Below are 15,029 nucleotides of genomic sequence, written 5' to 3' on the forward strand. Positions count from 1 at the left end.
TATTAGACATATTTCTCATTATGAAAAAAAATTCTCTGCTTCAATCATGAGGTGGTATTTTATGCTCACAACTACTTTGCATTTTGGGAGATCTTGGTTCTGAAATTATCTGACTCACATTTGAATTCTGTTATTTTATGGACAAATAGAACTGCAAACTTCGTTCAGATAGATCAGTTTATTGTTAACAGGGAACTGAAATTGAATGAAAGGCTTTCTCCTGCAATTCTGAGTAGAACTGCATTAATGAAAAATTATCTACCCAATGGTCATATTACCTATGTTTTGTGATATTTCAAGAATTAAAACATTAGCTGTCTTTCAATATATGACTCATTCTATTATGAAATTCTCTCATTACAGAAATGATGTCAGGCAAGGCATTCATCCCAGGCATCTAAGAACTGAGAAACATGAAACTATTGGCTTAGCCATTTATGGGTTTATTTTATTTTATTTTTGATGTATCAATATAGTAACAGTGACATTCTTCAAAAATAGGATAGGTTGTGGACAAATAGGGAGCATTTGCAATTAGAGCCATTCCTGACACACAGCAGTCACTTAATACTAGTTGACAAATTAAATGAATATGTAATTCCTATGCTTTGGGATTGAGAAAAATCAGGTAATAGTTTGGCTGATAATACATTTTATTACCTACAGTTTCCTGTCCTTTTTCATTTTGCCATATATCCCTTATGTTTCTGCCCGTTTCAGTTAGCTATGGGGCCTATTTCAATGTGTAATAGGTCCCTCCTCTTTCAGTAACCGCGCTGAACTCTTTTATCATTCTCAGTGTAGCCACTACTCCTCAGTTCAGCTCAGTAGTACCCCAGCATTTGGTGTCACCATTTACCTATGGAATATTCTTAATTCTACTTTTTTTCTTAAGCCTCATAGTGAGGCTATGAGCATATTCCATTAGCTGCGTCTTCAAATGATGCACATACATCATGGACTCCATAACGATTTCTGGCTGCCACCCCGTCCCTGCCATCACCTCTTTGATTGGAACTCTTAGTGAACACCTCAGGTCTCAACTTGTGCGCTGTCTGTCCTGTTCTCTATAGAATGGCCAGAATGACACTGTTGCAAGTGAAGGTGGACGGTGACCTTACTTACAATGACCTCCCAGGTGTACATCAAATCTAAAATAAAATGCAGACTCCATTACCATGGACCAGGACACTCTGAAACTGCCCTAGGTTCCTCCTTCCTCTTCTATGTCAGTCAGCATCCAGGACCTCCCCATGTCACGTCATTTAACACTGATATTTACCTACCTCTAGATCTTTGCTCTTACTCCTCCCTCACTTTACCACTGAGCCTCACCTCCAGTCCTTTCTATTTATTTTTGTTTTGAGACAGGGTTTCATCAAGTTGCTTAGGGCCTCACTAAGTTGCTAAGGCTGGTCTCAAACTTGTGATCCTCCTGTCTCCAACCTCCTGAGTTTCTGAGATTACAAGGGTGTACCACCTTGCTTGGTTTATTTCCTTCTTTTAAAGTACTTGCCTGACAATGCTTTAAAATATTTTCTTACATAAAATTATTTTTAAACCATCACTCTATTTTATTTTATTCCATTACCCTTACGATCACTGGAATTTATGCTATGAATCTGTTTGTTTATATGTTCATCATCTGTCTCACTAAAATATGATCACCAAAGGATGAGGATCTTACCTGTTGCTGATGCTTTTATCTCCAGCACTAATGGTTTCATGATTAAAATTTGATAATAGAATGGATGGATAGATAGATATAGGTGGGTGAGTGCATGAAGTTTGGTGGATGGAAATTGATGTATCCTTTTTATTATCAAAAGTATGTAGGTTTCTATGCAGAAGGATACAATCCTAGACAGATAAGTTAGATTTAGAATCTTGGAGGACCTGGGCTGCTATGTGACTGAATTTAGACTAGAGATCCCAAGTCTCAAAAAATCTGAAACTGACAAGGATTTAGAGTTGCCTAAATCTAGGTATGGAAACTGAGCTTTGGCTGTTGACCTAGTATCATATCAGCTAGCCTTTAAATCCAGGTATACTTGATCCTGATTTTATTTTCAGTTTTACCTGTTCAGTAAAATTTGTGCAAGCCAAAAATCAATATTCATCATGCTTTTGGGAACATTTATAGTCACGTACAGAACACCTAAAGTGCCTATTACCAGCTGTGATGTGCCTTACTGGGAAAATGTTTATTAGATAAGCTTCACTCAGGAATGAGTCATAGCATTGCTGGCTATGAGTTCAGTGTAAATGAATTGCCAGGCTATGAAGGTGTCTTTAAATAGAAACAAACATAAAACAAGGCTATGTACTGATTGGTTGATAAAAATTTTGAGACTAGAATCTTATAAAAATCTAACACTGTAATTTCCCGGGAGCAATGAATCGATTTGCTAATTCAGTGTTCTCAGCAACTTTGTAGAACACACTAACTACACACTCTGGATATCAAGAATCAGTTGACCATATTAACTTATTTGGCATAGGAGGCATTAGATGATTTTAGTCAGTTGTCTGTTTATATACTAATTTTTGTTTACATAATGTGTTTTCAATATGCATATTATGTATTTTATATTGAAAATATGCAAAGACAGTATCATCCCAAATTCTCAGTGTTTCTTGGTTTTGCTTAACAAAACAATTTTTATTCACTCAGCTTAGTCATAACCTTTTATCTCTGTTACTCTCAAAGGGTCACTAAGATGGAGTTGTTCATCACTCTTTTGATATCCACCGTAAAAGACTGATTAGCTCTCCTTCATTTATACCTTTCTGTGGTATAAATGAATTCATGCCATAGTTTTTGTCTTTCCCAGTATGACTTGGATTTTAATATAAGTGAAGAACGCAAGTCTAAGTGCCTTTGTTAATGAATACCAGGCATCTTTGAGGAGAGGACCGCTTTGGAGGGACCCAATATTTATATCTTTTAAGAAGTGCTATGACCTGAGTGTTTGCCTGTCCCCAAATTTATATGTTGAGTTCCTTACTCCCCAGGGGTTGGTATTAAGAGGTGAGGTAATCAGGATGTGATTAGGTCATAAGAGTGAGCCCTTGTCAATATGATTAATGAACTGGCAAAGTAGGCCTAGAGAGCTTCTACCACAGGACACAGTGAGAAGGTGTTATTATGTAGAGGGCCCTCACCAGCCCCTGATCTGCCAGTGACTTATCTTGGACTTCCCACCTCCCAAGCTGTCAGAATAAATTTCTGATGTTTATGAGCCACTCTGTCTATGGTAGTTTCTTATAGCATCTCCAATGGAGTAGATAGAAATCTTTCTCCTTTCTTCCTGGATGCAGTTTTTTTAACACTATTATGTGAAAGTGTATTTGTTTATGAACTTAGATTATCTCTGAATTCAGAGAGTTCATCCTCTGTTCAGCAGAAGTGTTATGTATAAAGAAGCCTTGAGTACTCTTTAAGAACTTTCAGTATGCAGAAATAGAAAAGAGAAAAAAAGTTTTGGAGACTAGAAATGTTTACAGGAACAACTTCAAAGAAATGTCAATAAAATAGAAAAGAAGTGAAATAAACCTGGAGCTTACTTTGTTTAAATTGAAATATCCACATACATTAATTCAAGTGGGATTAAGTTTGAGGTACTTGTCAACATTGCTACACATTCTGATTTGATGATTCTTTCCTTATGAAAACCAGAGATGTTTAACAGCCTTAACCATCGTTGCTACAAGCTTCAGTGTTCCTGAGTACAGCAGTTTTTATCTTATGATTTGGTGAATTGCCCAACTAAAAACACTCCTTTAATTTCTTTAAATATTTGTATTAACTTACAATAAGTAGTGGTGCTTTGTAAATGAACTACAAAGCCAAGATAAAGAAGGCTTAATTACTTGCGTTCTTCTACTTGCTATGCACTGGTTTTGGGGTGGGTAGCTAAGATTATACAGTGGTTAATGACTGAAGAAGTGTTCTTAGCTTCTAAGCTCTTCAGGAATTGTAACTTAGACTATAATGGAACTCTGAAAGGTTTGCATTTGTTACTCTAAGTAAACTTGCCTAAGTTCACACAATGGGTAGCATCATGATTGAAATCCAGTCTGTGCATTTATGTCACTGAGTCCTGGTAGTGAAGAGCCACCTCAGTATTCTTTCCTTGCATTCAATGCTGTTCCCTCCCAACTGCCTTCATTTGTACTTTGGTATGGTCCAGTCATGGCATTTCTGTCAGTCAGGGACATGTCTACTTCATTCATTGCTGTTACACACTGTCAAGTACATACTATCTGTGCACAGCAGTTATTAATAAAATTATTAAATTCATGAATAAATGTAAAATACTGTGTCTTGAAGGAAAACAATAAAGGAAGTGGCTACATTTAAATAAAGGATTCGTATGAAAATAAGCTTAGCCAAGACCCAAGCTATTGCTTTTAACATTTTTTAGCCTATTTTTTCTCCCCGTTAGAACTATAATCATGTATTAATATTAATTAAATATCAAATGCTACTACTGATAAATAATATCAACTATATAGAAAAATGAAATTAAGCACAATTATTTATCTCTTAAGCTTTCCCCCTTTTTGTTCAGGATTCCATTTGTTGATAGCATCAATTCCTGGATTTTATTCGATTTTTCTCATTTTAAGATTAATTTAATATATAATGATGAATGTTTACATATGTTGCTTGTATTATAGTTTTCCTTAACATCTTCCTGAAGAGCAAACTGCAGCTTTAACATTGCTCTGAGTATATACCATTCTGAGTTGTATTACCTATAAAAGTCGAATCATTTTGCTTGCATTACTTATATTTGATTGTGTGATTATCTTAGATTATATTAGTTAGATTTTTAAAAAATTTAGTTGTAGATGGACCCAATACCTTCACTTATTTATTTATTTTTATGTGGTGCTGAGGATGGAACCCATTGCCTCACACATGCTAGGCAAGTGCTCTACCACTAAGTCACAACCGCAGCCCCTACATTAGTCAGATTTTAAAGCTGCATTGTAGCAATTATACAACAAGATTTATACTAATATGGATGACATGAAATTTACCATTATAATCATTTGTAAGCGTATGTTCAGTAGTATTAAGTACATTTCACATTGGGCAACCAATCTCTAGAACTCTTTATCTTGCAAATCCGAATTTTATACCCACTAAATGACAATTCACCCAATCCACCCTCTCTCAGTCCCTGGCAGGAATCATTTTATTTCTGCCTCTGTAAATTTCTGTCTCTATGAGTCTAGGTATCTCATATAAGCAGACTCACATAGCATTTACCTTTTCATAACTGCTTATTTCACTGAGCATAATGTCAAATTTCATCCGTATTGTAATTTATATGAAAATGTCCTTCCTTTTTAAAGCTAATATTTCATCATATGTTTATTTTCTATTCATCTGTACAAAGACCACCATCTTTTTGCTGTTGTGAATCATATTTCTCTGAACACAGGCATACAATTACATATATTTATTTATTTCTATCTACATTTTTTTTATTAAAAATCATAAATTTACATAGGGCAATGTTGTTTGATTCATTCTGTTATTTTTCCCTTCCCCCACCCCTCCCACTTCTCTTTTCCCTCTATACAGTCCTTCCTTCCTCCATTCTTACCACCCTCCTTATCCCTAACCCTAAACCTAACCCTAGCCCTAACGCTAACCCCTCCTACCCCCCATTATATGTCCTCATCCACTTATCAGTGAGATCATTCGTCCTTTAGTTTTTTGAGATTGACTTATCTCACTTAGCATGATATCCTCCAATTTCATCCATTTGCCTGCAAATGCCATAATTTTATCATTCTTCATGGCTGAGTAATATTCCATTATATATATACGCCACAGTTTCTTTATCCATTCATCAACTGAAAGGCATCTAGGTTGATTCCACAATCTGGCTATGGTGAATTGAGCAGCTATGAACATTGATGCGGCTGTATCTCTGTAGCATGCTGATTTTAAGTCCTTTGGGTATAGGCCAAGGAGTGGGATAGCTGGGTCAAATGGTGGTTCCATTCCAAGCTTTCTGAGGAATCTCCCTACTGCTTTCCAGAGGGGCTGCACTAATTTGCAGCCCCACCATCAATGTAGGACCTTTTTCCCCACATCCTCGCCAACACCTATTGTTGCTTGTGTTCTTGATAATCGCCATTCTAATTGGGGTGAGATGGAATCTTAGTGTAGCTTTGATTTGCATTTCTCTTATTACTAGAGATGTTGAACATTTTTTCATATATCTGTTGATTGCTTGTACATCTTCTTCTGTGAAGTGTCTGTTCATTTCCTTAGCCCATTTGTTGATTGGATTATTTTTCTTCTTGGTGTAGAGTTTTTTGAGTTCTTTATAAATTCTGGAAATTAGCACTCTATCTGAAATATGAGTGGCAAAGATATTCTCCCACTCTGTAGGCTCTCTCTTCACATTACTGATAGTTTCCTTTGTTGAGAGAAAGCTTTTTAGTTTGAATCTATCCCAGTTGTTGATTCTTGCTTTTATTTCTTGTGCTATGGGAGTCCTGTTAAGGAAGTCTGATCCTAAGCCAACAAGTTGAAGGTTTGGACCTACTTTTTCTTCTATAAGGTGCAGGGTCTCTGATTCTGAGGTCCTTGATCCATTTTGAGTTGAGTTTTGTGCAGGGTGAGAGATAGGGGTTTAATTTCATTCTGTTGCATATGGTTTTCCAGTTTTCCCAGCACCATTTATTGAAGAGGCTATCTTTTCTCCATTGCATATTTTTGGAACCTTTGTCTAGTATGAGAAAATTGTATTTATTTGGATTTGTGTCCATGTCCTCTATTCTGTATCATTGATCTACCTGTCTATTTTGGTACCAATACCATGCCGTTTTTGTTACTATTGCTTTGTAATAGAGTTGAAGATCTGATATTGCGATATCCCCTGCTTCGCTCTTTCTACTGAGGATTGCTTTAGCTATTCTGGGTTTCTTATTCTTCCAGATGAATTTCATGATTGCTTGTTCTATTTCTGTAAGGTACATCATTGGGATTTTAATTGGGATTGCATTGAATCTGTATAGCACTTTAGGTAGTATGGCCATTTTGACAATATTAATTCTGCCTATCCAAGAACATGGGAGATCTTTCCATCTTCTAAAGTTTTCTTTAATTTCTTTCTTTAGCTGTCTGTAGTTCTCATTGTAGAGGTCTTTCACCTCTTTTGTGAGATTGATTCCCAAGTATTTTATTTTTTTCGATGCTATTGTGAATGGGGTAGTTTTCCTAATTTCTCTTTCTGAAGATTCATCACTTATGTATAAAAATACATTGGATTTATGAGCATTGATCTTGTAACCTGCTACTTTACTGAATTCACTTATGAGTTCTAAGAGTTTTCTGGTGGAATTTCCAGGTTCCTCTAAATATATAATCATGTCATCAGCGAACAGGGATAGTTTGAGTTCTTCTTTTCCAATTCGTATCCCTTTAATTTCGTTTAATGTATGTTGGAGGCAAAGCTGATGGTCTGGGCCTGGGCCTGGGCCTGGCCTTGATCCCTTCCTCCAGGACTGGTTTTCCTTCAGTGTTTGAGTTCATTTGTAAGCAGGGCTCAAGAAATTCTGGACAAGTTGGTGGTTTTTGAGAGGCTGACCACTTTTAGTTCAATTTAATTCATTTTACTTTTTGCTCAACAGTAAAACTTACCTTTTTCTTAGTTCCTCTTTAACTGGCTATTAAAGGTGGAGGACCCTCCCACCCCAGTAATGAAATGTAACACTAACCCCTGTGGCTGGCTGTCGTTATTGTTATTCCTTCTTTGTGTATTTTTATCTATTTCCTGTATCATTTACATATCAATTTTCTGAAAAATGTTCAGAGCTTACTATCACTTTCAATGTGTTCTTTCTGCACATGTTGGGTCTGTTTATATTGTGATAAACTTGCCACTTTCATATGTAAATTATGCTCTGATTATATTAAAGTACGTAATAAATCAGCATCGTTATTATCAAAACACATTTCTTATGTGTGTGATTGTGCATGACATTGCATCGACTCCCAGCTCTTTGAACTGTGTCCATGTTTAATTTAAGGAGAAACTACTTTTTCTTTTTCTTCTTTAATTTTTTATATATCAATGACTTTGTTGTTCCTTTTCTCAGGAAGCTTAGGGTTATTGGCATGAATCAAGTGGACTTGATTCACTTTGTATCTTCAGCCACATTTATTCCTCTCTATTCCGTGTACTAATTGATGAAGTAATATGATGTAGGTGGAGAAAACATTGCACAAAAGACATAAAAATGACTCACAATATAATTTATGCTCGCTGCCCTTACTCCAAGTAGATGCAGTTGATGAAGTATAATTATAATTAACAGCAGTGGAGCATATTCATGGTGCTGGCCTCAGACCCAGAAATGAACTGGAAAAGTATATAAAAAGTGTTATTCCAATCCTTGAGAAGAGGTCTAGGATTGGTGTTGTGAGGCATAATGCATTTCTGAGTACTTTAAGTTTATATACATAAAAGGCACATTTCACTTTTAAAAGCAATTTGATCAGTAAGACACTGCTATGTGAGTGTACAGTTCATATTTCTCCTCTGTTAACCCTAATACCAGGTACATAATATTTGATATATAAATATTACATGATCCACAAATAGGTAGTAGTGTAATTAGTCCTAAAATTAGACATTTTTTATGCATTTACCCATAGAATATCTACACTTTGTGTTTCACATATTTAAACTTCCAATTTTAACTAAGTAACCAGTGAACATGTTATAAATTAAAATTTAAAGTGACTCATTGTTTTTTGCTGAAAGAACAGAGTGTGTGTGATGTAGAGGGAAATATCAATTCTTTCTTTATAATCATCAAAAAACTTAAATTTTTTTTCATTTTCAATAGTACCTATTTTGTTTTCCTGTAAGTAGTACAATTTTAAAAGCAACTATCTCCTTAAAATACTAATTGAAATACCTTTGTAATTAACTTACTAATTTTTATCCTAGTGTGCCTTTTAATTTGAAACAATATAATTTAATTTTTAATAATGGACCTTCTTCAGCAAGGAGTTTCTTTCTGGGGCATTTTCAGTTCTTTTCCTCTTCCAAAGTGATTTATGAATCAGGACAGTTTTTTCTATGCTGCTCTAAGCAGCTGAGTATAGTTGGTTCTTTCTCTGCATTTTTGTTACAGTTCAGTGTTGACTTTTTTCTTTCTTTTTTTTTTTTAAGGAAAAATCATGGATTTATGAATCATGCTCAATGAGCCCCTACCTCTTGATACCTTTAAGAATTGCTACCACTACCCCAACCCCACTTGTCACACTCCTTACCTTCATTCACTTCATATTTTTTTCATGGAATTTAGCACTTTCTAAAATATTCTGGTTTGATTACATATTATTATTCCATTTTCTGGTTTGGGGAAAGCAAATAGCAAATGTAGCACTTACTCTTACATCTAAATCTGTGCTTCCAATAAATTTACTTCCTGTTTGTCCTTATGCCACCCGATTTGAAGACTCTCACTGGTAATGTATTAATGAATTGGGAAATGGAGTTTTCAACCAACTATACCAGCAGTTTTCATGCAATCAGATTGTAATTCCATGGAATAAATATAATTTCGGATATCAGTTTTGTAATGGGAGAACTCTAACAACTAAGGAGTCATATGTTGAACAGTAGTTGATGAGATGTAATGCTATTCATGGTTTTGAAATTATGGATGTCTTTCCTTTACAGCTTTAAATACCTAACAAACAGTTGACTCTATTAAAGATTTCAGGAATAATGTTCAATTTATCTGAAAAAAATTAAAAGCAAAAATTTTATTCCAAATTTGTCTTATTATTTTTAGTAGCAATTTGCACATTTTTGTTGTTGTTGTTAGAAGTTAAGGGCTAGAATTTTCATGAACAAGAGTGCTCTATGAAGTGTCAGGTTCATGAGCAAGAGTCAGGCTGTCATTCTGACCTAATATTTGCATTTAGTCATTAAGGAAAGAGAGATGATGGGAATCAAGAGTGTGTCAAGGTAAAAGGGTTCAGCTAACCAAGGCCATGTTACCATGAGAAAAAGAAAGCCAGCCAAATATGGTGGCACATGCCTATAATCCCAGATAATTAGGAGGCTGAGACTGGAAGATTGCAAATTCAAAGCCAGATTCAGCAACTAAGTGAGGTCCTAAGCAATTTAGTAAGACCCTGTTTAAAAAAAATAGAAACTGCTGCTGATTCTACAATATAGCAGTCTTTCTACAGCCAGCCGTGCTAATTATAGATAAAAGAATTTTGTACACAAGGAAGAACTGTCATCACATATTATCAGATTTTCCATTCAGATTTTCCATTCAGATTTTCTTGTTGGCCCTAACCTACATGGATACATTTCCATACAATTTTTATGATTTAAAAAGTCCTTTATTCAAATGCAATATGTGCAGAAATACTTATTGTACTCATTTGTAACTTTTATATTAACAAGTCAATACTATGGCACTGAGAATACATAATAATCTCCTATAAAAACTGATTTATGTAGTAATGAGATCACGTTCACGTGTTTTTACTGTTGTAGGTTGAAAGACATGACAACTGTGCCTATGACTACCTAGAAGTTCGAGATGGAAACAGCGATAATAGCCCTGTGATAGGTCGTTTCTGTGGTTATGATAAACCTGAAGACATAAGATCTACCTCCAATACCTTGTGGATGAAATTCGTTTCTGATGGAACTGTGAATAAAGCAGGGTTTGCTGCTAACTTTTTCAAAGGTAACTTGCGATAATGTGCAAATAAGAGATTTCTTTTTCAAGAAAAAATGTGTTATTTATTTTGAAGTTGGGGGAAAACTGGATTGAAGTTTTATTAAAAGTTGAAGTATGCACTGTTTAAAAATATATTTGATGGATTGTATGGGAAAGGTAACTAGTGAAATACTGGAGTTTGGAACTTCGTTTCACAGGGCAGAGACTCCGTTTGGATAGCTACCATCTGCTTTTTATGAAATAGTCATCATATCAAAACCCAGAAAGTAATATACAGAATGGAAGAAAATAGTTACAGTACACATAATCAACAAAGGATTCATAACCAAAATGAGGTTTATTGACATGTAGTTGACACATCAATTTATCTCCAGGTGCCAGCATGTCTAAAGAATCACTTCCAGAATGGTATTCTCCCACACTAGAAAGAAGTCACATCTTCTTTAGGAAAATAGTCTGATGTCTAAAATGTCTTTATGACAAAGAATTATTGATGATCAGCTTTAATTTTGAATTGCATAATTGCTTTTTTATTCTTATCCCCCATATTTGATGTGTTTTGTTAAGGCAAAATGAAAACCATTTTAGTGTAAATAGAAACATCAGCTATACAGTTTGAAAATTCATAGACGTTTATATTAAGTGTATCATTGTTGAATACAATTTTCTTATGGAAGGGGAAAACAATTTTCTCTACACTTCTTTTTATAGGATAAATGAAGCAATCAATTTTTATGTCAACATTCGTTGATAGATATCTAAATATTTTTATTAGTTAACAGACAACAGTAAATGAATTTTCCCTGAGAGTTACGTAAGTCTTTACCATGTGAACTGAAATGCAGAAAAACTTGATTTTTTAGCTATATGAATCCATCAAAATGTATATTGTCACTTTAAAATTTTTGTTATGTTTCACAGAAAAAATGTACTACAAAACCTTTTTCCTGTAATATTTTTGTGTTTTTTGTTATCAAAAATGCTTATTATTTTGCTGACATGTAATTCCTTCAGAGGATATTTACAATTTGCCTAATTCACATTAGGTTATTTCTGGAAAGTGATATATAAAGTACTCTTTCATATATATTTTTAAAAATAGTAAATATTTTTCAGACATATTTTAATGTACAATTTAAATAGCATATACTTTGCAAATATATTGGATTGTTATGTTCTGCATCAAAAATATCCTTATAAGAAACACTGATTATGTGGTTTTATATTAAACACTTTAAAGAGATTCAAAGTTGAGTTTTTTAAATTTATGAGAATATTATTTGTAATTTGTATTTGTCATATTGTTTTTCTTAATAATAGTATTTCTGTAAAAACTTTTGATGCCTGTAATCCAGGCATCAAACATGGAAGAATGAGGCAGGAGAATGGTGAGTTTTGAGGTCAGACTCAGCAACTCAGCAAGATCTTAAGCAACTTAGCAAGACCTGTCTCAAAATAAAAAATGTAAAGGGCTGGAGTTGTAGCTCAGTGGCAAAGCACCAAACCTCCAGTAGGAAGAATAATTGTGTGTGTGCGTGTGAGTGTGTGTGTGTGATGCTGAAGATTGATCCCAGGCTGGTCTCACACATGCTATGCTTGTACTGTATCACTGAACTATATTTTGTTAACCCCTAGAAGCATTTTTTGAGATATATCTAGCAAATTATACTATGAAATTAACAGGGAAATTGCTTTTTCAGTACATTTTTCTACTTTATTCTGGAAAATCTCTACATTTTAATAATCTTATCAGACGTCAAACTTGGAAAAAACCACACACTGTGTCTTAGAGAAGGTGCTCTTCCATTGACCCTGCCATAGATTCTTAGTTTTCTCTTGGTTCTTCCACAGTTCTTAGAGGGTTACAGCAACATGAACCTTCTGTGTGATCCATCAAGGTCTTGTGCATTGTTTCTGCTCCTTTGCTGAAGAAATGAATGGGCTCTGTTTTATTTAGAGCCATTAAGCATTATATTTACAAAAAAAAAAAAAATGCACCCTACCATGTAAAGACAGAACACTATACTTCTATACTTGTTCACTAACTACCACCATTTTTATAGAGGAGGACGAATGTGCCAAACCTGACCGAGGAGGCTGTGAGCAGCGCTGTCTAAACACGCTGGGTAGCTACCAGTGTGCCTGCGAGCCTGGATATGAGCTGGGGCCTGACCGGAGGAGCTGTGAAGGTAGGGCTGGATTGCCATGGTGCCTGCTGCCTGGAGACCCTTCCCCATCCCTTTGTTTCATATGTTCTCATTCTTTTCTGTCTCCATTTTTTCTTCATTTTCACTCCACTCAGTCAGGCTCCTATGAATCTTGCCTGGATTCTTGTCATAGATCAGTCCCTTTCTCCTTGGTTTCCAGGCCATATATACACGTATACACATATATACCTGTATACATATACATACATATACATAAATATATACATAATATACACATATATGAATATATATGTATGTATATGTATATGTATGTATATGTATACAGGTATATATGTGTATATGTGTATATGTATATATGTGTATATGTGTATATATGGCCTGGAAACCAAAGGAGGAAGGGCTATATATATGTATATATGGGCACACTCACACACACACACACACCCATATACATATACAGACACATATTGATTTCTATCTAGATCTAGTTTTGTATCCATCCCTCTATTTCTCTCCATCCATCTTTCTATCCTTTCTTCCATGCATCCATTCTTTCCTTTATCCATTTGTCTGTTCATCATTGTTTTAATCCTTTTTTTTTTTTTAACATAGTCTATGGATATGTCTCCCTTACTAAGATGAATAGCCATGGTCTGAACCATCTTTATATCTTTAACATCTAGCACAGTCAGACATAAAGCATTTAGCATAAAGCTAAACATGCATTTTATGAATATAGGATTTATTGAACAAACACTTGTCATGGTTTTCTGGATTTTTCCTTTACATTCTAACACAAGGGTTACCATACGGTGTTTTGTTCCTGGCCTAAGATCCCTTTCCTAAGAATTTAAAGCTCCCTCTTTTCACCTTCCCTCCTCCTTCCTCTTACAGACCTTCATTAACAGAAGAAATCGGCTGTTCCTTCTTCCTACTATTTCTACTTTCTCGCTCCTTAAAAATTCTGCCAAATTTATCTTCCTAGAACTTGTAGCAATTTAATATTATTTCTGTTCATGTATTGATTTGGTTCTGGTTTTGCCCACCAAGAGGCAAGTCTCTGAAAAATGAGCTCCTTGTTTTCCACTGTATCTGTAACAGGATATAAGTGGCAAAGGCAGCAGAACCGTTTGCTTAAGGAATAAATGTCACAACCTTGCTGGCTTATTTATTAAAAAAAAAAAAAAAAAAAAAAGACAAATCACAGTCTCACTCTTCCTTCTTGAAGTTTGAACTATTGTCTGGCTTCCAAAAATCTCCATCCTACCTGTTAAACTACTAACCCCCCTCTCCTAGAATGAAAAAGACATAGTTACGAAAAAGATGCAGTATTTTTTAAGAAGAGAAGATCGTATGTCAATCACAAAAGAACATGACTATTATTTATAGTGGTCCTAGAATTAAACATTTTACTTCATAGTAATTTACCAAAAAGTGATAAAAGTGAATATACAGGTAGTACATTTGCATATTTATAAATATAGCAACATATAAGCACATTCATATGTGCAAAAAGTCAAAGAAAGAGATGTTCTATTATGTAACTCTTGACTCTAGGAGTTAATTAATTATGAGCTGTGTACAATATACGTCCTTGTCTCTCAACTTGTTTTTGGAAACCATGATTTTGCTAATCAATAAGAAAGAGAGGAAATATAAATAGATCATCCTAAGAGAAAGAAAACCAATTGTTAAGTAGATTTTTTTGGAATAAATATGTTCTGTTTACCATAATGTATCTTGCCTGTTAGCTCAGGTAATAACATTACTTGTTTTGGAAAAAATAGTTTGAGAAAATAAACAATTGATTTTGTTCTTACTGCCATGAAACTGTATTATGATTTCTATATATCTATTTATCTTTCCTTAATTCTCACAACAACCTTATCAATTCTTGAAAATAAAAGGTTTCTTCTCTTAATTCTGTAGTAGCCAAGACACTATGATAGTCATTATATTCATTTAAAAGATAAGAAACCCATTTTATATTGCTTGCCCAACTTTCAAGTGATTTAAAGCGTGATAGTACAGACATAATTTACTTTGTTCTAAAGCTATAAAATAGCAGTTTACAAATGGAATTTGATGATTAAAATTGTCGTATTAAAAGCT

General features: G+C 34.5%; 1 protein-coding gene across 6 annotated transcripts in view; it reads left to right on the forward strand.

Moving 5' to 3' along the window:
- Positions 1–15,029, forward strand: part of TLL1 (tolloid like 1) — a 205,825-nt gene that overhangs the window by 154,690 nt on the left and 36,106 nt on the right. For all 6 annotated transcript variants that reach the window (XM_079143351.1, XM_079143345.1, XM_079143346.1 and 3 more), the window contains 2 exons: positions 10,560–10,755; positions 12,813–12,938. In XM_079143351.1, coding sequence (XP_078999477.1) covers positions 10,560–10,755; positions 12,813–12,938 — 322 coding nt within the window. The remainder of the gene's footprint in view (positions 1–10,559; positions 10,756–12,812; positions 12,939–15,029) is intronic.

Source organism: Sciurus vulgaris (assembly GCF_902686455.1).
Source record: "Sciurus vulgaris genome assembly, chromosome: 5".
Taxonomy (NCBI): Eukaryota; Metazoa; Chordata; class Mammalia; order Rodentia; family Sciuridae; genus Sciurus; species Sciurus vulgaris.